Raw genomic sequence first — 25,116 nt, 5'->3', positions numbered from 1 at the left:
AACGTTGTAAACGTTATTTTTAACACTCTGTATGTTTAATTAAATTACAGTACTCACTTCATTTTAACCCTTGTTTTCTCCGTTTTTAACATAAGGCGCTTGGCTCACTGTTGCTCTGAACCCTTCAATTTTCGGTGACAGATATCGACATACCACTTCAATATTTATGTTAGTTTGCCTTTCCCTTACGGTATTTTACACACTTTGAAGGATTAAAATACTCGTTCAGTTTACTGCACATACTAAAAATATTTAGGAAGAACTGTAAGTAATGTCATTAATGGCAAAGGGGCTGTTATTTGAGATATATCAAACAAACAAAAATGTTAAATACAATTTTGCTCGTTTTTGCTTCCCTTTCGAGATAAAAATTCTTTTATATGAAATATTTTATAGCATGTTTAGAGGGAGCTACTGGATCAATTCCCAATATGCTCAGTCAACTTAACAGTGGAGTATATTATGATAATAAATTATTGAAAGAATTTTAGTTTTGTCCTTTCAATGTGCAGAAATTTGATCAGAGCAAATGTAACATTTCGTTCTGCAAACAATTTTTTTAATGTTACATTAATTTGCCTTCATATACTTACGAGTGATCAAAAATAATCCCCATGAAAAAACAGTACACTGATATTAACTTTTTAACGTACAAGGTGATTCAAAAGTCGCGAGACATAGGCCATCTCCGTTATTAGTGTAAGTACAAAAAATAGTTTCAAATAAATGTTTTAGATATTGATACGTGTAGTTCATGTGCAAAATTGAAACAAAAATCGTAAATCCATTTTTGAGAAAATTGCAACAAACATGTTCGCATTTCAAGTAAAGTACCAGTTTGGTTGGGGATGTCACATCTCTGGAGGGTACGAAAATTAAATTAGAAATGTGGTTTGGTTCGTGCCCCGTAATTAATTTGTTGCAATTTTCTCAAAAATGACTTTTACGATTTTCTTTAAATGTTGCACATGAACTACACGTATCAATATCTAAAACATTTATTTGAAACTATTTTTTGTACTTACACTAATAACGGAGATGTCCTATGTCACTCGATTTTTGAATCACCCTGTATATTTGCAAACCTGTTAATTTGGTAACGAAATATTTGAATGACGAGACAGCCCATTCATTTTTAAACACAAAATGCCTTTTAATTTGAATTAAACTAAAAAAAATAGTTACGGCCATTTCAAAATGTTCCTTTTTTCCAGTGATAGCATAATTTTCCCACTATTAGAATAAGATCTATTTATTTGCAGCCAAATTACAAAACACTTTTACAAAATAGTATTCATAATTTGAAATGTGGATATGGAGAAGAATGAAACGTGTGAAGTGGACAGACAGAATAAGAAATGAAGCTGTGTTGGAAAGAGTGGGTGAAGAAAGAATGATGCTGAAACTGATCAGGAAGAGAAAAGGAATTGGCTGGGTCACTGGTTGAGAAGAAACTGCCTACTGAAGGATGCAATGGAAGGAATGGTGAACGGGAGAAGAGTTCGGGGCAGAAGAAGATATCAGATGATAGGCGACATTAAGATATGTGGATCATATGAGGAGACAAAGAGGAAGGCAGAAAATAGGAAAGATTGGAGAAAGCTGGGTTTGCAGTGAAAGACCTGCTCTTGGGCGGAACACTGAATGAATGAAAATTAGTTGACTCCTTTTCCGATGTTTCGTGTTATACTTAAAACGAATTCTTGTGGGTTAAAATTTAAAGCATTAGTCAGGCAATGGAATTTTGTTGGACTTCTTCTTCTGAACGCTTTGGAATACTGGTGTGTCTTCTCCCTGGTTAGTATATTTCTCCGACAGGATGAAGAATGATATCGTGTATCTGAAACCACAAATAGTTTTGTAATTATTATTATTATTATTATTATTATTATTATTATTATTATTATTATTATTATTATTATTATTATTGTTATTATTATTATTATATAATATTACAAACAGATTGTTTGCATCACTATCATCATATCTGATGTAGCTTGTAGTATATTGGGCCCATGTTAATGGCTTAAATTTAAATTATGATTTATTTAACGACTCTCGCAACTGCAGAGGTTATATCACCGTCGCCGGTGTGCCGGAATTTTTTCCCGCAGGAGTTCTTTTACATGCCAGTAAATCTACTGACATGAGCCTGTCACATTTAAACACAGTTAAATACCATGTACCTATGCAAGCCGATTTGTCGCAACATGTATGTGTATTATTTATACATACAAAAATCGCGTATATCTCCTGTGGCAGTGGTATACATTATTACCACTACAATAACTACAGCTACTCAGTAAAAATATATCCAGTGAACATTGATAAATTCAACGTAAAAATAAGCCAAACTGTAAATAAATATATAATATAATATAATATAATATAATATATAATATAATATAATATAATATAATATAATATAATATAATATAATATAATATAATATAATATATAATATAATATAATACCTGCATACTTACTGGAGGCTTTACCAAGAACCAAAAATGTATTTAAAAAGAGGCTTAAGGACTTTACTAACAGACGGTAGTATATTATACACACTATTTAAAGGGTGTAATTGATGTTTTGCTATTGAAGTGTTGTATCAGTGAAAAAGTGTGTTGTGTCAGTGAAGCTTTATAGTTTACAGTGGCAGTGCAAAGTATCTGAACAGTGAAATGTTTTTGAAGTGTTAGTGAAATCAGGATAGAATCAGTGAAATGTGTCGTAGTTCCAGTGCAGTGAGTGAGTTGTCAGCGAAATGAGTGTAGTGCTGAAAGGTACTTGTGCATGTATGAACATATCATACTCGTGAGTTTCAGTTCGAACTTAGGGTTAAGATACAAATTAGATTTACTTTAAATGTTATTTTAAGTGATTCTGCTTCATTTAATTTAGGATACTCCCTGTTGTTATTATTATTATTATTATTATTAATATTATTAATTACTATTAGTATTCATTATTATTATTATTAGTATTATTATTAATTTGTTATTAATTGTGTTGATTATTGTCATTATTGAGTGTAATTAGTTACCACTGCCACCTGGTATATACCCATTTGCAGTGTGAATAAATACATACGTACATATTACTCTGTGAAAAGATTTATTAAATCTACATACTTAGACTTCAACAAACAAAATTTGATAACACAATCCCATGGGAAAAAATGGAACTCTCTGCATCATAATCCACAGTTAATTCCCGATTTATCACGAAAATCGTCTGCAGCTTCATTTAGATTGGCAACAGGCCATGATTGTTTGGCCAAACACCTGCATAGAATTGGAATATATCAGTCCCCTAACTGCCCATTGTGCAACTCAAACCAAGAAATGGATTCGGAACATCTCAAAATCTGTGCTTCAGTGGCTGACCATGATAATATCTTTGAAAAATATTGGTGTGCAAGAGGTCAAATGACTTTATTGTCAAACGCCTGGCATTAAAAAACAACAACAATATAATATAATATAATATAACTGTAATATACCTAAATAAAATTATACCTGACTTACAAGAATATCTATTTCTATTAATCCGCTTACTGTCAACTTAAATAATTACATGTCACCTTAATTAATTTCATGCCAATTCAATAAATTATATATATATATATATATATATATATATATATATTTATTTAAATAATTTCGTACCGACTTAAATACATTGCACCTACATTGCTTTTAAACCTCCTTATGGTAGACAGCTTAATCTTTACAACCGCTCCTTATATGCAATCGATACTATATCACATCATCTTAATATGAACAGTGGTATATAACTTCGAAAATAAAATTTATTAGAAGGAATTAGATCATGGAAATTCCTAATTGTAAATACAGCAAGCACTGTTTGCATTCCTGGCAGAGAAGTGCGAATTCCCATATTTCTGTCTTTTTCTGTGTTGATAAAATCATGTGGGCCTATGGTGTCAATGTATTAAGTGAGAACAGGCAAATAATATTCAGAAAGAAATGACTGCTATAAACATAAGTTAAGTTACTTTTTACGCATTTCATTTAGTTATGACATTACCAACGATATTACTGTGTTTGCATTATTTTCTTTCTCGAACTATTACTTAGAAAACGTGAGGAAATTTCCCATGCAATCAAACCAAGTGATAAAATTAACTTTTTCTTTTGTATGTGCCATAATAGTACATTATGCAACGAGCCTATAACCCTATAAGACGCGAGTATGTTTATAAAACCAGCGCAAGCGAGTTTCATAATTTTCATACGAGCGTCTTAATTAGCATTATAGTCAAGTTTCATACGAATTTTTATGCTCGACCATATTTCTAACTTGAAATTATTCATAAGTATTCTTGTTATTCTTATCTGACTGAGGAGAGGAACTGACCTTGTGCAGTACCTCGTAAATTGTGAGATGTGCGCAGACGCGAAAGTATTGATTTTTTCCGAGAAACAAATGTCGACATTGACCTTGATATAATCTACATAGTAAAATAAACAATCTTGATATAACCTTGAAATTGAATTAGACATTGAAAAACGAGATGACAAATTGAATTTATTTGAATACTAGCTGTACCCGTGCGCTCCGCTGCACCCGTTAGAAATAAATATAAAGTAATTACATAATTAAAATACGACATTTGATCCAGGGAACATTCGTGTTTGATAGAAGGATAAATCGTTTAATATGTCACTTAATTTAAATTATATTTAAATAATTAAAATACGATCATTTTGCTCCAGAGACCACTCCTTTAGTGCAATGATAATTCCGTTAACATGTTTCTTAATTGTTATTACATGCAAATAATTAAAATATGATCATTTGGTTCAAAGAACATCCGTTTTGGTGCAATTTGGTCCCATCAAAATTTTGCTTGGAATGAAACGTATCGGAAATCATCGTTAAAGAAACTTTTGTTAAGTAACATTTTTCACAAAAATCAATAATAAGCGAGATATTTTGGTTTATTTAATTCAGGCCCCCTTATAACCCCCCTTTTAAATAAAGTATTTTGAATGCCATATAGCCTAAAATCTGACTTACAACGAACTTAATTTATATTCCAATTTTCATCGAAATACGTTCAGCCATTATCGCGTGAAAAGGTAACAAACATCCAGACAGACAGACAGACAGAGAGACATACAATAAAAAATTAAAAAAAAAACGATTTTCGGTCTCAGGATGAATAATTATACATGTTAACACCAATCATTAATTCTCTGCGATGAAAATGTATGTATTCATAAACATTATGTTATGAATAAACAGAATAGGCTATAAAGTTTTCTATGCATAAAAAGCTATTTTAATCTTACCTGTCCTCGATTCACTCAGAAGTTACTGTAATAACATTATAGCATTATGTCCATCCAGAGAAACTACAGTTTCCAATGATGAAATAATAATTAATTATACAAATCGGTGAATTCAGCTTCTGATATTACTCCATACAAACACAGAAACATTCTCTGTAGGCTATGTTTAATAGTTTTCGATGTTGTTGTCCAAGGCCCCTTATAGACGAAGTCATTTGTTTTTTATTTCATTACAGCGCCTTAGATGGCGTTGTTATCGTAATTTTAAAACTCATATATCTCATTAAATATCAGTCCTATCAAACTTTTGTATAGAATAAAACTTATCGGAAATCATTTTTAAAGAAACGTTTGTTATGTAACATTTTTCATGAAAATTAATAATAAGGGTGATATTTCGATTTATTTAATTCAAGCCCCCTTATAACCCCACTTTTAAATAAAATATTTTGAATGTCATTTAGCCTAAAATCTAAGTTACAACGAACTTAATTTATATTCAAATTTTTATATAAATCGGTTCAGCCATTATCGCGTGAAAAGGTAACAAACATCCAGACAGACAGACAGACAGACATACAAACAAAAATTTCAAAAAAGGATTTTCGGTTTCAGGATGGTTAATTATACATGTTAGGACCATATATTTTTGGAAAAGCGAAAATTACCAGAAAAATTTCAGCTACAGATTTGTTATTAATATAGATTATTTACAATTAACGCTAATTATTATAGTAACAGAACTGACTTTATTTCAAATATATGTAGGTGATTTATTGATTTATTGTTGTCTTTCGATTGCATATCCGAGAATAATCGATACTTGCGCTTTCATATTGCTACAATGGTATTTTCTGATTGGTGGAACACCTGAACTTTAATGAATAGGTGTACTTTAATGAGGTCCATTAAAGGGCTGCTACCAGGTGTATAATTACTACATTTCGGCATGGTCGAGCATAAAATTCTTATTTGTTTTTTAAATAAAATATGTTAAGTCACTTAGAATATAATTGTAGGATTTAAGTATTTGATACATTATTGTTGTAGAATTGGCACAATTGAATGTAAAATCGTCTACACCTGTGGAGTAACGGTTAAAGCGTCTAGCCGCGAAACCACATGGCCCGAGTTCGATTCCCGTTCGAGGAAATTTACCTGGTCGAAGTTTTCCCAAGTTTTCCCTCAACCCAACATTAGCAAATGCTGGGTAACTTTCGATGCTGAACCCCGGATTCATTTCACCGGCAGTATCACCTTCATTTCATTCAGACGCTAAATAACCTAAGAGGTTGATAAAGCGTCGTAAAATAACCTACATTCTACAATACAGTATATGGACACATATAAGAAGCAACTGGGCTCTATAATAGTACATTATGCAACGAGCCTATAATGATAGTAATTAAGACGCGAGTATGTTTATGAAACGAACGCAAGCGAGTTTCATAATTTTCATACGCTTTCATATTGCTACAATGGTATTTTTTGATTGGTGGAACACCTGAACTTTAATGAATAGGTGTACTTTAATGAGGTCCATTAAAGGGCTGCTACCAGGTGTATAATTACTACATTTCGGCATGGTCGAGCATAAAATAACTTAACCTCACCTGAACATGAGGGGGCGCCGAGATCGCAAACAAGACGCAGTCGGCGACGTCCTTGGGGAGCAGATGAGGATTGCTGGAGTACGTGGCATTGACTGTGGCGGTGTCGGCGCCAGAAGATGCCAGGAAGTTCGTCTTCACCATGCCTGGACTCACCGCCTCAAATGAAAGCATTACAATAGTCTAAGAACAGAATTCTTGTGGAAGTATGCATGATCAGTACACAGTGTCTGTTGTTTTCGCAGTTGTAGGTTAGAGGGCCTAAGTCTAGGCCTAATGAATATATAATTATCCGTTTCTGTTGGATTGTTGTTGAGTTTCATGTACAGGGACATCGTTTTATTTTTACATCAATTTTTATTCTACCTGAGTTTTTGAATGTACTTCACTCCCACCCCTTCTACTAATGAAGTTCCAACTGTCCTCCACACAGAACCAAGGCCGCATATAGTAAACAGCACTGAAATAGTGAGTAGGCTATAGTACGTTCCAGAAATGTGTTCACGTTTTCCAGTGACGAAAGAGGTTTCAATATTGAATCATATTTTCGCACAGGCACTGTCAGTTTGCCTACGTCGCATCCCGGTTTCCCCCACCTGCTTCTGTTCGCCCCTCTGTAAAAGCTGGGCTGTCTTAGCTCTTTTCTGAAAACATTAATTTCTGTTAGGGATTGGACGTTTACGTAATATTATACAACTGTTTAAAATTACTTAAATAAAAGGGCCTCGTTAAGTAATTAACTGTCACGTGATTTCCCCTCTTTCTACGATCCTGCGGCATAACCACATGGACGGACAGTAGATAGCATGTCTGAGTAATTTTATCTGTGCGGGTCGGGCAGAATTGAAGATTGAATTTACAGTGCGTAAGGTACTCTTTTATAGAGTAGGTTCAGAATTATTTCAACATGAGTTACTAGCACGAAGGACGAAACTGGTAATTGGGATTAGATGCAATAGTCTGTAGTGCGATAATATGCACAAAAGAACTGAAGCCTGTATCGAAATGAACGGCCACCATTTTCAAAAATGTGTTTAAATATTTATATTATGATTATTTTTCAATTTAACTTCTTTCTCTATATTGTACGCTAATGTGCTGTAGACAGTATAATATACACTGCATAATGAATACGTCCGCATGGACAGCTCAATTCGTGAGTAAAAACACTGACTGTTAATACTGTACTGTATTTTGATTAAAGAAAGACCTAATGAAAATTATCGAACTCAAAATCGCGATATTTCCTAGTTTACGTAAATGGATGAACTACTTTTCTTCCTTCCTAAACCTAGTAGAGTGATTTGTTTGTGTTTTATACCAGCATCATCGAACTAGTCGTGGAAGGGGGTAGCAAACTGTGTTTCCGGTTCTCTAAAGGTATAGCCAGGATAATATTAAAAATGTTAGTAAAAATAAAATGTTGTCTCTGGATAATGTCCATTATACAGTGTGTCGCTTTAGAGTGGCGACGTTTTCGTGCTTACCGTCACTCGAATCTTAGTCTTCATATTGGTCAGCTCCTTCCTGAGGGCTTCCGTCAAGGCCGTCACGGCGTGTTTTGACGCTGTGTACATAGAGAAGCCAAGTTCAGCCGGCGGGACGGAGTGCCCCAGAGTACTGTTGGCAAAAATGAACGCTTGTTTCAAGGAGGAATTCTCAATTAATTACTTACTTACTTACAAATGGCTTTTAAGGAACCCGGAGGTTCATTGCCGCTCTCACATAAGCCCGCCATTGGTCCCTATCCTGTGCAAGATTAATCCAGTCTCTATCATCATACCCCACCTCCCTCAAATCCATTTTAATATTATCTTCCCATCTACGTCTCGGCCTTCCTAAAGGTCTTTTTCCCTCCGGCCTCCCAACTAACACTCTATATGCATTTCTGCATTCGCCCATACGTGCTACATGCCCTGCCCATCTCAAACGTCTGGATTTAATGTTCCTAATTATGTCAGGTGAAGAATACAATGCGTGCAGTTCTGTGTTGTGTAACTTTCTCCATTCTCCTATAACTTCATCCCTCTTAGCCCCAAATATTTTCCTAAGCACCTTATTCTCAAACACCCTAACCTATGTTCCTCTCTCAAAGTGAGAGTCCAAGTTTCACAACCATAAAGAACAACCGGTAATATAACTGTTTTATAAATTCTAACTTTCAGATGTTTTGAAAGCAGACTGGATAATAAAAGCTTCTCAACCGAATAATAACAGGCATTTCCCATATTTATTCTGCGTTTAATTTCCTCCCTAGTAGCATTTATATTTGAGGAATTCTCAATTAGGTAAAATTATTAATCGTAACTTTTCTTTCTGAATTGGTACAACTGAGTTGTAAATTTGCTCAATGATGAGTCACTAATGTAGGGAGAGATCGATATACAGGGTGGAAGGGAGCCGATACACCAAAATTTAAGAGGTGATCCTATATGTTAAATATAACAAAACTTTTATTACATTTTTACTCCGATGAAGCACCGTTAAGCAGGAACAAAAATATATTCTTTGCCCAATATTTGCAGCGCTCTATTGCGGTAATAGACCGAGATATATAGCTGATTGCTATACAAACAGAAAGGTAAAAATAATCTGAACATTAATGTCTTGAATCTTTTTTTGTAAATCAAACTGTTTAACCTTGAATTTAAATTGAATAATTTCTAAAATCGTTGAAATAAATCTTTCAAAGCAGCACACTGTCGTGTGTCACCTACTGAGTACAGCAAAGGGGGAGGGGAAGGTAAAGGATGGGTGGCCGAACTTCCTAGAGTTATTGCAGTAGCCGTGATGTTACCAAATGCTTAATAAAACAAAACGATTTCCTTTACAACGGAGAATGTTATAGAAAAACTTACTTAGATTTTTCAAATACCTCCTCATGATCTATTACCAGTTTCATTTTGGTGCAGAAGTTACTGTCCACCCTGTATAGAGAGTTACCTGTTGATATGCACGATATGCCCGTCGTCTACTTTCCGCTCTTTCATGGACTCGATTGCTTCTTTGGTGCAGACACTGAGTGCCAGCACATTTAGGTTCATAATAGTTTTCCAACTGTCAATCGGTCCATCTGCAGCAATAAAACAGATTAGCTTGCGATTCATTGTTAAATTTCCGATAAGGCGATTACTGATTTCAATATCTATATATATATAATTTGAACTGGTAATGGAAATTACGGGAAAACGGCTGAACGGATTTTAATAAATGACCCCTCATCCTGAAGCTTGGAACCCAAAGTTTTTAAGAAAAGTAGTAGTTTTGAGTGAAATGTCAATTTTTCAACATAATTTTCCTATTTTCTAAAACCCATCTGTCGTCACTAATTGCATTTCAGAATAAAACAAAACACACACAGTAAGTAAACAATATTACACGAAGGCCATGATCTACAAGAATGCTGACATATTTAGAGCTTAAATTCAATTGGTTATTAAAAACTTCAAAACTTACTGAAATTAATTTACAGGTTCGATTCTGTGGTGTGTAATTTTCTGAGTACAGCTGTGTATTTGATATTTAAAACTACAAAATTTGAAGTGGTTTGATGAAATTATTAGCAGTAGAAATGAAATATTATTATAGTTAATTCCATGATGTGTCTTTTTTTATTAATTATAGATATTAATGCTATATTGATAATATGAAAGTGAAACGTTTTGGGGTTATATAAGCACATGTAGAGAATATCTTAAATTTAGATCTTGATTTATATAATTTACTGAGTGACGGCTGTATAGTTTATATTATTGAAAATTATAAAACTTACGTAAGATAATAATATTGTTATTAGAAATCAAATATTTTTGTAGTTATTAATCAAGTGGGGTTGGGTCTTTTTGATATATTTAATGGCGGCATGATGTAGATATTTATATGCGTCACTCTCTTCAGTATTATCTGGAAAGAGTGCAAAAATTACAGTTCTTAAGGAAAGACCAAAATGTATTACTTACTGATAAAATAAGAGGCCTACAAAATTTTGTAGTCTCCCGATCATTTCAGCAAGATCTCTTAGCAGGATAAAATGATTTTACCCTCTACATTTCAAGCTCTACATGCAGCAGCTATACCAAGATGCTATGTCTATTGTTCGAAAACATAGAAAACCTGACATTTTTTTAACTTTCGCCTACAATCCACAACGACCTGAAACAGCTATTGCTTTACTCTCACATGAAAAACCGACTGATCGTCCTGACATTGTTACTTGCGTTTCGCGTTCAAACTAAAAAACTGAAGGTGGATAGGTTCAAGAAAAAGTATTTGGCATAAAAAACCATTCAGAGGGAGTATCTTTCACTATTATGGAAGCAAATAACTTTCAAAATATCTGGTATTCTTCATTGAAAATAAATCTGAAAAATGTTTATTTGAACGTCTAATGAACTTAGTTTGCAGCATTTGCTGCACAAGCCATTAGTATTATTTATTAATAACATAGTCAATAGGCTATGACTTATCATACAATATTTTAATCAAGATTTTGATGGCTGAGAACCAGACTGTTCTAAGTCCAACTTTTTGCAAGAAAGAAATCTCTGTTTAATTGTGTTCCAGTTCTTGTCTGCATATATGAATCGAACAAAATTGTAAATATTCCTTTCCTTAAGGTGGCTGTGAAGCTATTTCAAATTGTTTCATGAAGCTTTGAATGTCAGGAGCTTAAAATAGCTCTCCTGAAAAAAAAATAGTAAAATGGACTTGGAACGTTATGGTTCTGGGCCATCGATTTTACATCACGCCATTTACATTACATTAATTTTATTGTCATATCGTACAGTTCATATCTAAATTTTCCACGAGTTCTTTAATATATTGAAATGAATTAAATTTCTTTTTGTCATGTGATGTCGACCAGATATCAAATTACAAACTATAACAAAGTACAGTCTGATCCGTTCGGGTATGGATAATATTAACTTCTATATATATTTTTTTAACTGGTAATGGAAATTACGGGAAAACTGTGAACGGATTTTAATAAATAACCCCTCATTTTGAAGCTTGGAACTCAAAGTTTTTCAGAAAAATAGTAGTTTTCAGTGAAATGTCAATTTTTCAACATAGTTTTCCTATTTTCCAAAATACATTTGTCGTCAGTTTTTAGAACTAGCTAATTGCATTTCAGAACAAAACAAAACACACACTACAGTAAACAATATTACACGAAGGCCATGATCTGCAAGAATGCTGACATATTTAGAGCTCAAATTAAATTGCTTATTAAAAACTTAACTTACTAAAAATAATTTACAGGTTCGATTCTGTAGTGTGTAATTTTCTGGGTACAGCTGTGTATTGAACATTAAAAACTACAAAATTTGAGGTGGTTTGATGACATTATTACCATTAGAAATGAAATATTATTATAGTTAATGCCATGATGTGACTATTTTTCATTAATTATACATATTAATGCTATATTGATGATATGAAAGTGAAACGTTTTGGGGTTATATAAGTAGATGTAGAGAATGACTTAAATTAGATTTTGATTTCTATATTTTACTGAGTGGCGGCTATATAGTATATATAGTATATGTTACTGAAAGCTATAAAACTTACGTAAGATAATAATATTATTAAAAATCAAATTTTTTTATAGTTATTAATCAAGTGGGGTTGGGTCTTTTTCATATATTTAATGGTGGTGTGGTGTAGATATTTATATGCGTGGTTCTCTTCAGTATTGGCTCGAGAGAGAGTATCTTTCATTATTATGGAAGCAAATAACTTTCAGAATGTCTGGTATTCTTCATTGAAAATAAATCTGAAAAATGTTTATTTGAACGTCTAATGAACTTAGTTTGCAGCATTTGCTGCACAAGCCATTAGTATTATTATAAAGCTATTATGATAGTAGGAAAAATTTCTTGCTGGTTATTAATTATGATTAAAAAATGGGAGTTTCCATATATGACAATCAACAATGCATAATCTGAAAGGACAAATGAAATTCGTAGATGATTAAAATGGCTACTACAAATCAACAGCGGGTGCAATGTGTTTTTTGGTATGCTAAATTTGAGAGTGTTAAAAGAGTTCAAAGGAAATTCGAAGTGAGTATGGTGTGGGTAATGTACCTAAATACGATTCCATAATGTTGTGGTATCGAACATTTGTAGAAACAGGTTCTGTGTTAAAAAACATGCAGGAGGTCGCAGACGAAACCCAGTACGAGAAGCAGCTATCTCTTGGCTTGGTCCCCAAACTCCCCAGATCTAACCCCTCCTGATTTCTTCGTGTGGGGTTTTGTTAAAGACATGTCTATTCACAGAAACCCAGGAACATTGATGATCTGAGAGTAAGTATTACTCAAGTTTTTCAACAAATCACCCCTGTTGTGTTACAACGGACATGAGCTGAATTGCATCACCGTTATGAGTTGTGAATTGTGACTATTTGACAACCGAGATATATTTAGCTTCAGATGACCTGATGTGATAAGAAGTGATTGAAGGTTTGTCGTCCAGGAATTGTGGTCGTTAAAACGTGGTGAGGACTTTATCATACTCACTGATGAGGCTGTTACCACTGTCGCCTCCCGCGTTGTTGACTAGGATGTCCACGCCCCCCAGGTTACTCTTCACCCACTTGAACGCTTCCTTGACGTCAGATTCGTTTGTGACGTCACACTTGAGAGGGTACAGCTTCCCAGAAGCTGACTTTAGTTCTGCAGATTGCTCCTAGGAGCAGAGAGGTAACATACATTGTACTTAGTTCATATACAGGGTGTAAGTGAAATCATCCTCCAGATTTTCAGCGCAAAGTAGCTTCATATCGGTATAGTTTATTATTGTATTGCATTGTATTTATTAACATTCCATGGTATTCATACATTGCTTACAGCTAGAATATGGAACAAGTCAAAAAACTTAATACTATTATAAAGTCTTAATTTATAGTCACAGTCTAGATGAAATATATACAGACGAGATTTACAATATAGTCTACTAGTACAACACATAGTTTAGTATCAATTTCATTAAGCGTTATTGAATGTCATGAATTCACCTACAGAATAGAAGGCGTGAGAAATTAGGTACTTCTTTAATTTGGCCCTAAATAATCCTATGTTTTGAGTTTAATTTTTTATATCGATAGGGAGGCTATTAAAAATTTTTACTGTCATATAACGCACTCCTTTTTGATAGCACGATAGACTTGCCGATGGAGTATGAAAGTCATTTTTTGACGTGTATTTATGCTGTGAACTGTTGAATTAGCTACAAAGTTTTCACGATTGCATAAGAGGAAGATTATTAATGAAAAGGTATACTGACAAGCCATGGGCATTATTTGTAGTTTTTTAAAATAGTCCTACACGATTCCCTAGATTTGGCACCTACTATTATTCTAATTACTCTTTTTTGTAATAGAAATATATTGTTGCTATCTGTGGAATTTCCCCAGAATATTATTCCAAAACTCATTACCGAGTGGAAGTATACAAAGTATATTGTTTTTAAGGTATTGATATTTACTATCTTTTTTTTTCATAGATCTAATAGCAAAACAAGCTGAATTTAGTTTGGGTGTAATTTCTTTAATATGATTTTTCCAATTTAAAACATTATCGATTTTTCAGCCAATTTAGTTGTTGTTTCTAATAGGTATCTATTGTTAATTATTGCGCTAGAAATTTGCGAGGTTGAATTTGGACAGGATTTAAATTGAATTATGTTAGTTTTGTTACAATTTAATACCAATTTATTGACTGAGAACCAGTCACATATTTTGAAGAGAATTTCCTCTGTTGAAAATTGCAATGTGTTGGAGTTATTGGCTGTAATTACTATACTTTATTGACGTAATTATCTTGGCTGTGTACTATATCACAACCGAAACTCTTGAAGTGCTGTACTTGTTCCACTGTTTCATTGCAAATTTGTACCTTTTTGTTTTACTGGAGTTTTTGCCCCAAATTCCTCGGCTGACAAACAAGATGTCATCCCCTTAAAATTCTGGGTGAACTACAATCTCACCTGCTTGGAGACAAATTCCTTGTAGCGCCTTCCTGGTGAAAGACGGACATTTTCCGATATTGTGTTCGTTATTGTGTACGTTACCTGGATCTTATCCACTCTACGCGCTAATCCGACGACCTTGAGGCCTTGCTTGACGAGCTCCTTGGTGATGGCTGCTCCGATACCTCCACTCGCCCCTGTTACCATAGCAACGCGACCCATCCAACGCTCCATTGCTGTTACTCGCTATTTCTGAAATAGAAACATACCTATTTGTTAAGAAGTCGAAAAAGTGGGTAAGAGAAGCTTCTTGGTCTTTTTTTCTGTTGTTGGTAACTCTATAGCAGTGATGTCAAAGCAAGCGCATTTTTCTGACGACGTCGTGCGCGGGCATTAAGCGCTAGATATCTAAGAGGAATAAGCAGCCTGCTGGATTAAGAAAACAGTGGTGCACAAACTTCAAACGGAACGTGAAATTTTATGTCGTTATTTTTATATGGCTTCTTTCTGTTTGTTATTTTCTATATTGTCTGTAAAGCAAAAGTACTAACACCTTTGAATACTTTCAAGGGAAAAATTGTTAGGGGGCCGGGTATCGATCCCGGGACCTCTGGTTGAATGTACCAGCGCTCTGCCAACTTCCAAGTCACACAGAGTTTGTGTGCACTCGATGTGGGTTTCTGGCGCTTCGTCAGCCCACGCGAGTTGTGTGGATATAAAGGGAAAATTTGAGACGGTGTCGGGTGAAGTTCCCGGGTAGCTCAGTTGGCAGAGCGTTGGTACGTTCAACCAGAGGTCCCGGGATCGATACCCGGCCCCCTAACAATTTTTCCCTTGAAATTATTCAAATCAGCTTTACAGGGAGCCTTACCTGAAAGACTAGATTTGCGTACTAACGCCTATTTCTTAGCCTAATATTGCAGTTGTGTTTTAAACGTTAATAACATAATAAAGAGTAAAGAAGGAATATTCACACAAATTCCATAATAACTACAACTATACTGTACTAAGTGAATTAAACACATCATTCATAAAGAAAGTGTTATCCCAAAGAAAGACACTGAATATGACATGATAAGTTGAAATTGATATTGATGGTATCTTTAGCCTTATAAAAGTATTTAAAACAATATTATAGTACAAAGCAAAGTTGTCTAGGTATATGTTTTAACTGTAACTAATATTACATAATAAAACTCTTATCGCATTATGCTTTTAGGTGATATTGGTGCGCAACTTTCTGTTACCAGAATATTAAATTATCTCGAAATCTGCTGAAGCTATAGAGCTGACGTTCTACCAACATATAGGCACATATCTTTTGTTTGTGATGTGACAGTATTTGCTTTGTTAATTCATTTCCTTACAAACAATTTCCATGCGAATATTTTCAAACATTTTAATACACTATCTTCAGTAATACGTATTTACGATATATTAGATTTACGAAAACATTGTTTTAGTACCTGTAAGGCTACTAAACAAACATATCTGAAAATTTCACTTTTCTGTAAAAAAAAGTTGAGAAAATATTCCTTTTGAATAAAATATCAAACTTGTGAAAAATGAACATTAAAATTAAAACTTACATTCTTATAATGCACTTATACTTCTCAGGCAAATCTAAAAATCACCATGGATACTTTTTTAATAAGTTCTCTTCCCTTTATCTATTGAATCAGTCCGGCCATCCCTGAATATAGCTCGACCAAGCGGCATATACCACCTCTTTCGTCTGTCTCTTTCCTTTCCGCTGTAAAGCGCTCAGGCTCTCTTGGGCTCTAAAGCGCGCGCTTGCGCCTATGGGCATCAGTTGACATCTCTGCTCTATAGCATCTGTTAGTGGTCTGTGGTTGTGCTAACTGATGGAGTTATTTGTCAACAATGTGACGCTGAAACTTGTGTTCAGGTTACTGCCCAACGATAGTCCTGATATATTGTATTTTATATTTTTGATTATTGGCTAATTAATATTAACCCGGCACACTCACAATCAGCAATTTTTCTTCTTCAAGAAAAATTCACCGACAGTAGAGTCTCGGAGAAGCTTCTTATCCTTAAAATTGCAAATTCACAATCACATAAAGCGTCATATCTATCATATTGAATCGCAGTGAATCACGATGAAAGAAAAGCGGAAATGGAGGGAAAAACAATTACAAGGCTCGCTATCGCTCGTCCTTCCAAGAAATTTGAGTCTGTTAGAAAGTGTCTATGTGATCTCCAAGCCTTTTGGCCAATTGTGTGACTCAGTTTTTCAGTGTTCCGTTGAAGGAATTTAAGGCGACACGGAATTGCCTATCTTGACAATATTAAATTGTCTTACATAAGGAACTTTTTCACAAAAACTGTTGAAGTTACTCAGCTATTTTTTTACATCTCATGAATACATAATTTTACTTTATGCGGAAGCAGTAGCGTTTCTTCAATTTATTTTCTTACTAAGAAATAACTTTTCCCTTCATTCGTATATTTTTTTCCCTCGATTTTCAATACATTACCCCCTTGTAACATCTCCAAAAAAAAAAAAAAAAAACTCAAAAAACATTATTTCAGTACTTATGAAGATCAAAATGAACTATTCCTGAAATTTTCAGCTTTCAAGATCAAATAGAAGCTGAGGAAAGTTTAGTTTTCTATGGAAAATCTAAACGTATGGAAAATAAAACGTTAAAATAAGACTTAAATACATAGACTGCACCCCCTTCTCAAAAAAAAATTAAAAGTTAACGTGGATATGGTTTTAGTGTGATCATTTATGTGATATACGATTTTAAAGAGAAGAAATCAGAATATAATAAATTGGAAATTGAAAGAATATATACATAATTTTCAGCCCAAAATCAATAAATTTATGAGCTTTTTCCGGTTTCTTCAGTTGTTTTGTTGTGGGATGCATTTGTCTGTGATAGTGTGGAGTCAAATAGGGGGTGTGTTCTGAAATTTAGTTTTATATTGAAACAAAGGAACACAACAGAAACAGAAAGACACAAAAATACATCACGCTAACATAAAAAACAAATAGACACATAAGTTCGCATCTTCATTCAGAAAATTAAACTACAAGATTGCATACAGATCACGAAACACTCTACAAAAACATCTCAAAACACAAATAAGACAAGAAATCAGGTACAATGTAATAGGAATATACAAATTATCATGCAGTAGTTGTAAGAACGTCTACATTGGACAGACTGGGAGATTATTTCAAACACGTTACAAAGAACCCATCACACAATACCTCGACATACGCAGAACACATTACAAACACCAACCACAACTACAGTAACATAGAAACAGACATTGAAACCCTACAAATCTTACGAAATACACACACATACAAAAACATAACTACAACACAACCCCAATGCAAAACTGAATTCCAGAAGAAGTAATGACGTCACTAGTTCTGAGGATGAGTAACAAGAAATCGAAACTAGTCAACTAGGTAATTTATCACTTAGTTTTCTTTAACACTAGAAAGTTTTTAGTATAACAAAGTTCTTAAATTAAAATTAAAACGTTTAACTTCTTCTCAGAAACGCGAAATATTAAAATGGATAAAATATGACTATGTTACATACCATATTATATACCAAATAATATATTGGAAAAATAAAATAAAATCAAAATTTTCAAAATAAATTTCGTTTCCCCCTTCATAGAACTTTGAAAGGGAAAATATATAAAACTACAAAACTTAAGTAAGAAAATATTGTTATTAAAAATCAAATATTTTTATAGTTATTAATGAAGTGGTGTTTGGTCTTTTTCATATACTTAATGGCGGTGTGGTGTAGATATTTATATGCGTCATTCTCTTCAGTATTGGCTCGAAAGAGCGCAGAAATTAGTTCCAAAGGAAATACCAAAAGGTGTTACTTACTGATAAAATAAGAGGCCTACAAAATTATGTAGTCTCCCGATCACTTCAGCAAGATCTCTTAGCAGGATAAAATGATTTTACCCTCTACATTTCAAGCTCTACATGCAGCAGCTATACCAAGATGCTATGTCTATTGTTCGAAAGCATAGCAAACCTGACATTTTTTTTATCTTTCACTTACAATCCACAATGACCAGAAATAGCTATTGCTTTACTCCCACATGAGAAACCGACTGATCGTCCTGACATTGTTACTTGCATTTGGCATTAAAACTCAAAAACTGAAGGTGGATAGGTTCGAGAAAAATGTATTTGGCATAAAAAATTTTCAGATCTAATTTTATTAAATCATACGCCTGATAAAAATGTGTAAGTATTCAATAAAATATATAAATATGAACTTGGAACAGATTAAGAAAGAAGAACAGAATATTATTAATAGCCATCTGTCGTTTTATATGATATTTTTTTGGCTGTTAGATCATAGGATATGATGCTATTTGATCCAGACGAAGCACGTGTGCAGAATAAATGACTCTGCAAGTCAACCCATCACACAGGTGAAGGTCTGGCTCACAGCACAGCATGAATGTAACAAAAGTTGCGGCCTTGTCAGCCGGATGTACTCAGCAAGTCTTTTATATATTATCAAGCCTTCGAGAAACTTTGCTTTGAAAATGTCTGCTGTCATAACCATCAGACTCTACTTCTTCACCTCCTACGTCTCATGTACTCGTCTCTTTTCGTAATTACTGTATCCATCCCACATCTAATTTATCGCCTTAGTTTCCCACTATTTTCTCTTTCTATCTCCTCTTTATATCTTCCTTTATTATTTCTCATTTACCTTTTATCTGTTCTCTAGTATTTATCACTTCCTCTGCTGTATTTACCTCATATTTTTACAACTTCTTCAGTGCTTAATTTGACTTAGAACACCATCTTCTACTATCGTTCATGCTTCACACCCATAAAATAGTGGTAGTAACATTAAAACTGTAGTTGTATTATTATTATTATTATTATTATTATTATTATTATTATTATTATTATTATTATTATTATTTGTATTATTTGTTTCTCCATGATAATTCAGCCAAGATGACGGCACAGTCTAGTATATACAGTCGCGAAGCTCAATACGTAGTAAATATGCAAACATTAGATAGTTGCTCACCACTAGGATCGCTAATATCGCCTCATTACAGGCAATGCAAAATAGAACCGTCACAGTCTATTGTTTCTAGCACCCTCAAAACTCGAGCTTCGTGACTGTATATAGTAGACTGTGATGACAGTGTATGACTTTTGCAAGAAAATGGCGAAATGTAACCTTATCCTAGTGACATAATATACCTTATAGTTTATCAAACTATTAGCAACTGTCATAAATAGTTCATTACTTCACATGCGAAATAACGTTTTGATTAGAAACAAAGATTCCATTTATATCCCATCGGTAACTTAGCAACAAAGGAATCTTTACACAATTCATTATGGCTAATTATATGCAGAAATAAAATAATGACAGTAATTATTGGATAAGGTAAAATGTTGTGTATATTACACGTAGTTAGAAGTTCATTAAATGTTCATGAGAAATTATGATACGATCAAAAATAACTCACTGGAAAAGATAAAACTCAATTTTAGCGACATACATTACAAATAATTATTGTTCAATATATATATATATAATAATAATGGCTTTATTTAACCTGGCAGAGTTAAGGTCGTAAGGCCTTCTCTTACACTCAACCAGGATTAAAACTTGCTTACACAGTTGAACATAAAACTGGATCGGAATTAAGTAATTACATACTGATACAATTTAGGTACATAATGAGATCAAAAGAAGTAGTTACGTAAAAATTTACCTCAGAAAATAAAAATAAACATAGTGGAATACATATTAATGTTGTTAGAATCAAATACGAATCACATAAAAACAGAAGCCGATAATTCAATAAAAAAATGTACACAGTAAAAATAAAAGTAAACACATTAGTATACATATTAGTATTAGATTACAAGTAAGTAGGATTCACATAATTAAACCAGAAACCGACAATTGAATAAAATGTACACAATAAAAAATAGATTAATAATAAAAAAACAACACAGTGGGATACATATTGGCGTTAAGTGATAAGTAAACACGATTTACATGATTACACAATAAAAATAAGAAACAAAAAAAATTAAAAAAATAAATAGAGTGAAACACATTGCATTAAATATTTGCAACACGTTAGGTCTGGCAACTCATCATAAGATATTTTTCTAATTTACATTTAAAATAAATTAAAGTTCGGCAGCCCTTGACTTCAGGCGGCAGAGAATTCCAATGACGAGAAGTAGCAACAGTGAAACATGACGAATTAAGAGATGATGTGTGGAGTGGTATTTCTAGCGTGTTGTCATACTGTGACCATGAACTAGAGGTTCCTGTATCAGGGACGTATCTCTCTTCACCATGATTTCATAGATCAAATGACTTTATTTCTTCAGAATTTCAATAATGAAGTTTAATTTAAATTAGCACAGTTGAGAAAGACTTGCAGTCCACTTTGGTCTGTCTACGTGATATAAATTACATTGCAAAGGTTGCTTCTTTTTTTTTATTTAACGACGCTGTATCAACTACGAGATTATTTAGCGATGATGAGATTGGTGATAGCGAGATGGTATTTGGCGAGATGAGGGCGAGGATTCGCCATAGATTACCTGGCATTCACCTTACAGTTGGGGAAAACCTTGGCAAAAACCCAACCAGGTAATCAGTCCAAGCGGGGATCGAACCCGCGCCCGAGCGCAACTTCAGATCGGCAAGCAACCGACTGAGTCACGCCATTGGCTAGTTGCTTTGTTGATCCACTGTTAAAACTATCATGAAATCTTACTTACCTTATAAAAATATCTTCCACCACTTCCCCAGTAATACGGAAAGGTCGACTGCTTTCTGTTTTGTCTCTGCTGTAGCCAAGAAAGAACTACCGCATAGATGAATTTAGCATTCCTATATACTGGTTTGTGTTGGAGCTTATATTGCGAGGGATTGTTACATAATGTACTTCGTCATCTAAAAAACGAATACAGTCCATTATAAAGCAATTTAATTCTTCCTTCCTTCTCTTCAGAGTTGCTTTTTTCGTTCTAGATGTCCTCGAGACCGTCCACTTTATTATATAGAAGCATGCATCATCTATGTACACGTTCTGGAAGATTTCCAGACTCTGGCGATTTTGAATAATAACCTGTGCATTATTATTATTATTATTATTATTATTATTATTATTATTATTACTATTATTATTATTCCTATAGATTAGACTCCATTGGCTTGTTAGAAATTATTTTCATTTCACCCATTACGATGTCTTATACAGTGTGTTTCAGAATAACTATTTCAAATTGTCAAATGTGATAGAAGGCTTGTAATTAAAACACTTTTTCTCAATAATGTAGTGTCCGTAAATGCTTCCGCATCATGGTAATACGGTAAAAGCTGAAACTCTTCATTGATATTCTGTTTCAGCTATTCTGTTGTCATAGAAACAGTTCAAGTTGATTTCTTTCATTTGTATGTCACAAAATATCTTCTGTCATCTGTTTATAAATTTTCAGTAACTAAAAATGCATCAGTTACGAATGTTGAATTAGCAGAAATGAAAATGGCATACGGAGTAGCTAACGGCAATGCTAATGAGGCCTTAATTTTTAAGAAGATTTTGTAATAATTTCAATACAAATTTCAGATTTTAATAAATTACTGTATTGTCATCGAAATTAAATAAACCAGTTATTTTCCAAGTCTTGATACTTTCAAGCCCTCATTTCTTTCATATCGTTGTCATAATGTCAAAGGGACGCATTTTCCAACACGACTTTATGACGAAAAGTGTTTTAAAACACGTCCTCAATCACACCTGAAAATTAGTAATAGTTATTATGAAAAACATTACGTACACCAAAGGTCTGCATCGGACGTTTTCGCTCCAGCGCCAAGTAATTCATAGTATAAGCCGATAGGTAGCGCACATGCATGATGGGTAAAATTGTCACGAGCGATAAATCCTCGAACGGTATAAGCCGAGCGTTAGACATTCGTTCTTGTTACAGTGATGAATTGTGTAGTAACATCATAGATGTTTATCAACAGTAATCTCACTAGAGGTTTTGATTTTATCGATAAATTTGCGAGTGGAACACGAGCAGATTTATCTAGAGAAAATCAAAACTCGAGTGGGATTTAATTGACTATTACACGATTAGAAGAAAGTAAAGCTATATACATTTTAGAAGTAACAAAGTATACAATAAAATATTAATTGGCTTACGCTAGATGGCAGTAGTGTTTTATGATGATGTTTTCTTGTTACCGGTATCAGTTTTTGAACTCTGTGTACTGTTACTAGTCAAGAAGGCTTTGTTGATTCAGTTTCATTTTTATTAAAACATTTGCATTCCATTTCAATCATCCGGATCCCAGTAATCAACGTCACTTGACAGATGATTTTCAATAAATCTTAGTATTAAACAATCTCTGTTACGTGACTATCCATAATATCATATAGCAGAAGCTATAACAAACATAACCTAAATAATATAAACAAATGTTAGAAAAGTTTTAATTAGGGATGATGAAATAAACAAGAAACGTTTTAATTAACGATGATGAAATAAAAAATAAACATGGATAATTTTAAAAGAAACAATTATTGAAAGTACAATTTTCAAATTTGAATGTTTTGGTGGTTCAGTTGATGTTAGGCTATATTGGACGTGTGCGTAAAAGAAGTGAACTCGTTGATGTGCATGGTGTATCCCTCAACTCATTCAGGATTCCCGAATGGTGCTCTTCATATATGACCAGTGATCTTTATTAATTCTTGTTCTTGACTGCCAAAATGCGAGTCATATTTGAAAGTGCTGTGCATCGACTGGGGTGGTTTTTAATTTTCTGTGTTTTTTTGACGGCCAGACCAGTGCAGTTTGAAATGTTGGCAAACAAAGAAACAAATGCTAGGGTAGTGATAAAAATAAACAAATGCTAGGGACGCGATAAAATTAAACAAATGCTAAACGCGATAAAATTGTGCGATAAGCGGCCATGATTGGTTGAAAGACGTCCTTTCGTACCGTTTTATTGGTCGAAAGTAGTGTGACGTAGTAAAAGTGTAATAGTCATTTCAAAACTTTGCAGTATTTAACTAACCTCTCCATAGTACAACTATAAAACTTGCTTTAAAATGTAATATAAATATTGTAGGTAAATGTTTTTTTTTTTCCCCCCACACAGGAGTGATTTTGTTTTTGCCACATCTGATAGATGTTATTGGATGTAAATGTAATTATTATAAACGGAGAACACAATCACGATAATGCAAGAAGTGTATCAAGTTTTCTAGTAATAATAATAATAATAATAATAATAATAATAATAATCTCTAATAATTAGTGTATCAATCTTTGCGTCTGTAACAGTTGTGATTATTCGTTTTATTATATTTTCTGTGACGTTATCTCTGTACTAATATTGTTATTAATCTACTGCTATATCAATAATATTTCGTAAAACGTTTCTACATTGTCGCAGTATATAGGCGGAACACTATGTATGGACCTATCATATTATATATGTGGTAAATCAAATATTGAATAATTATTAATTAGCAATAATAACTGTATATCGAAGTTTTTCATACTATTTTATTTATAACTTCATGTTCCTGTTTTGGTACGTTCCATTAAACGTTTGTCATAAACGCAGAAAATTAAGCCTTATTTTTACCGTGTGAGCAAAACATATGTGTATCTTATCTGTCGCCTTCCATACAAGATAAGACATGTCGGTGAGATGACCTTGTACTGTGCTTCTATTTATTACGAGCGTATCAGGACCGATCGTATCTAACTCGAGGGTGCGACACTCGACCGAGTTCAAGCGAGCGATTTAACTCCAATGCAGCACTCTGATGTATACCTACATACATTTTCAGCATGAAGATGCTTATTTTCAAGCAGTATCTTTCTAGTGTCTTATTCCATATGAGAAACTAATGCAAGTTCTATGTTAAAATCCTTAAGCGGTTAAAACATGAAGAGGTGAGAGTGGAGGACAGCCAATATGTTTATAAAAAGATTGAACAAACACGATAGGCTTCCTTCCGTAGACCAAAATATCGAACTTCATCATAGTCGACAAACTTGAACGGAATATAGCGCCTGTAATGCACGACGTTAGTACTTACTAACAACGAACTTGTGGTTTTGAGTTCGCATTGGGTTGCGGTACAATACGTTTGCCATAAGTTATGTAA

At 33.5% G+C, this 25,116-nt stretch overlaps 1 protein-coding gene across 1 annotated transcript; it reads right to left on the bottom strand.

The window, feature by feature from the left end:
• Nucleotides 1–1,236: 1,236 nt before the first annotated feature.
• On the bottom strand, nt 1,237–21,801 carry LOC138700932 (dehydrogenase/reductase SDR family member 11-like). Its single transcript, XM_069827372.1, has 7 exons — nt 21,701–21,801; nt 15,007–15,156; nt 13,455–13,623; nt 9,875–10,004; nt 8,419–8,551; nt 6,935–7,090; nt 1,237–1,840 (listed from the first exon to the last, which is right to left on the bottom strand). Exons 2-7 carry the CDS (start codon nt 15,136–15,138, stop codon nt 1,799–1,801), a joined length of 762 nt encoding a protein of 253 aa, XP_069683473.1. The 5' UTR covers nt 15,139–15,156; nt 21,701–21,801; the 3' UTR covers nt 1,237–1,798.
• Nucleotides 21,802–25,116: the final 3,315 nt, after the last annotated feature.

Source organism: Periplaneta americana, chromosome 6 (genome assembly GCF_040183065.1).
Source record: "Periplaneta americana isolate PAMFEO1 chromosome 6, P.americana_PAMFEO1_priV1, whole genome shotgun sequence".
NCBI classification, from domain to species: Eukaryota; Metazoa; Arthropoda; class Insecta; order Blattodea; family Blattidae; genus Periplaneta; species Periplaneta americana.
This window is presented reverse-complemented; position numbering and strand designations above follow the sequence as displayed.